Source organism: Juglans regia, chromosome 5, assembly GCF_001411555.2.
Source record: "Juglans regia cultivar Chandler chromosome 5, Walnut 2.0, whole genome shotgun sequence".
In the NCBI taxonomy this organism is placed as follows: Eukaryota; Viridiplantae; Streptophyta; class Magnoliopsida; order Fagales; family Juglandaceae; genus Juglans; species Juglans regia.
This window is the reverse complement of record NC_049905.1, coordinates 18,600,056-18,602,525: the sequence shown is the minus strand read 5'-3', so window position 1 is coordinate 18,602,525 and position 2,470 is coordinate 18,600,056. Positions and strand designations below refer to the sequence as shown.

General features: G+C 31.5%; 1 protein-coding gene across 1 annotated transcript; it reads left to right on the top strand.

Annotated features, from left to right (window-relative positions):
• The first annotated feature begins 764 nt into the window (after positions 1-764).
• On the top strand, positions 765-1,660 carry LOC109001054 (uncharacterized protein At1g08160). The gene has a single exon (XM_018978165.2). It carries the CDS (start codon positions 847-849, stop codon positions 1,432-1,434), a length of 588 nt encoding a protein of 195 aa, XP_018833710.1. The 5' UTR covers positions 765-846; the 3' UTR covers positions 1,435-1,660.
• Positions 1,661-2,470: the final 810 nt, after the last annotated feature.

Genomic DNA, 2,470 nt, shown 5'->3' with positions numbered 1-2,470 from the left:
GCGTTTGGTTGGTGAGGTATTTTATAAATAATATCAGTAAAAAAATAATAATAAAATATTAAATAGTAATAAAAAATAGATTAAAAATAATAAAATAATAATAAATAATAATAAAATATTAGTCCCCAAATTAGACCTAAAATCTCACCTTTTTGCATGCAGGCAATCTCTGCACAAAGATTACGGAATATCTCAAATAAAAAAAATTAGAGCTATTGTTGTTTTGATCAGATTATCATATATTAAGTGGAGATAATATATAATAAAGAGTAATGTTACATGCAGTTGTGGAGTGTGCAAGTTTTATAGTGTCGCTTTGAAAAAAAGTGAGGTCTACTATTAAAAAATTAATAAATAAAGAAAATGTAAATTTCCAGCCATTTGTACAATGGACTCGAGGCATAACTCCAACAGCTCGAATCACATAAATCTGCATTATCTTTTCCTCTGCTATGCATTGTTGTACGAGTTCATGAACGAAAATAAACCACTCATGAATGCTTCCACGGCCAGCTTAATTTCTTTTTTATTTTTTATTTTTTTTAAAAATTACTTCTAACTTTATAGCTATGATCCCCTATATCATAGTGGACCTAAAACAACATCCAACTTGGAAGAAAAGAACAATACCAGGATCTGAATCCTTTAGATGTCTTGAGTTTCATTCAAGAAAACAAAAAGAGAAAGGTGTTCCAATGACAATAAAAAAGGCAAAAGCATTCACTATATTAGTTCACATCATGAATATTTGCTCCAAGCCTGCCCCTTCATCATCAAACAAATACTCTTTCTGTCTTGTCAAACATTAGCTAATTCTCCACCCAGACATACTAAATCAGCTTCGAAATGGCCACTCCGGCACCGCAGCCAGCACACTCGAAGGTGCTTCGCAGCATTGCTGTAGTCTTGCTTGCCCTGATTGTACTGGTAGGTGTAGCAGTGCTCATCACTTGGCTGGTAATTAGGCCTAAACAACTTGTTTACACAGTTGAAGATAGTTCAGTCCATAATTTCAACTTAGGTACTCATGACCAACTCAATGCCACCTTCAATTTTGCCATTAGATCCTATAATCCCAACAGTAGAGTCTCCATATACTATGACTCAATCCAAGTGTCTGTAGAGTATGATGATCAAACCATAGCTTTAAACATTGTTGATCCTTACTTTCAACCTCATCGAAACGTGACCCGCTTGGAGGTCAATCTCACAGCTCAAAATGTATCACTGTCCGGGTCGACAGCTCGGGACCTTAAGATCGAGAAATCATCAGGGGAGGTTGAATTAGATGTTCTGCTGAAGGCAAAGATACGTTATAAGGTGGGAAGGTGGAAGTCTGCACATCATACTTTGAGGATCTGGTGTTCCCCTGTGTTGGTACACTTCTCTAGGTCCAAGAGTTTTGAAAGGACATACTGTGATGTTGAACTTTGAGCATGCATTGTTGTGGGTTTCTGTGACTCGAATTTTCTCTTGGCTTGGTAATTTGGAATGTGCTTAGTTTCCCATGCTTGCCATCATGTAGTCATACAAAAAAAGATAATTTTCTTTGCTTTGTTTTCATCTGCATGGATGTGGGTGAGATTAATCATTTATTGGTGTAAATTTGCATTAACAGATTTCGATTGTACTACATTTTCCTTCTCAAAGCCTTTGTGATTGTACTACTAGATATAAACATTATCTTTGTTTTGTGTCTTGTTTCTTTTAGCTAATAACATTCAAATTATCGAAAATGCAAGTTATTGCTTTGAGCAGGGGCATCTCAATATAAATTGAGGCCTAAGGCAAAGTTTAAGTGAATCATTCATAATTATAATACAATAAAATATAAATTATTATTATATGAAATATTTTGAAACTTTTCAATAAAATGAGATTTTATTTAAAATCTTTAAATACATATTTTATGAATTTATATTTACAACAACAATTTAAAATGAGGTCTCAATGAAGATTTTGTGTCTCAATTTAGCAAGATCTTAAAAAAATTATTTAAAATATAAATATTCATTAAATTACTTATAAAAAAAAATCATTGTATTAAATATTAAATTTAATATTATGGGGTCTTGTACACATTGAAAACTAAAAATTATTTAAAATTTTATTTAATGAAATGATTTTTATTTTTATTTTTATTTTTTAAAAAAAAGAGCTCATTTTTATTTTTGGGAGCCTTACATAGGGTGGGGGCCTTAGGCAATGGCCTAAATGGCCTTACCATTGAGCCAACCCTGGCTTTGAGTTTTGTTACTTAGTCAATGTGATACCTTCTTAGTAGCATTGTCTCTAACTCTTAAGACGTGCATTTATGGCCTTGTTAGGATTCAAAAATCATATCAACTTATCTCATCTAATCATTATAATTTTCTCAAACTTTTAAACAAAATATAATAAACAATTCAAAATTTTCAAATCTCAAAATAAAAATAATATTAAAAAATTATATTCAAATAATATTTCATTC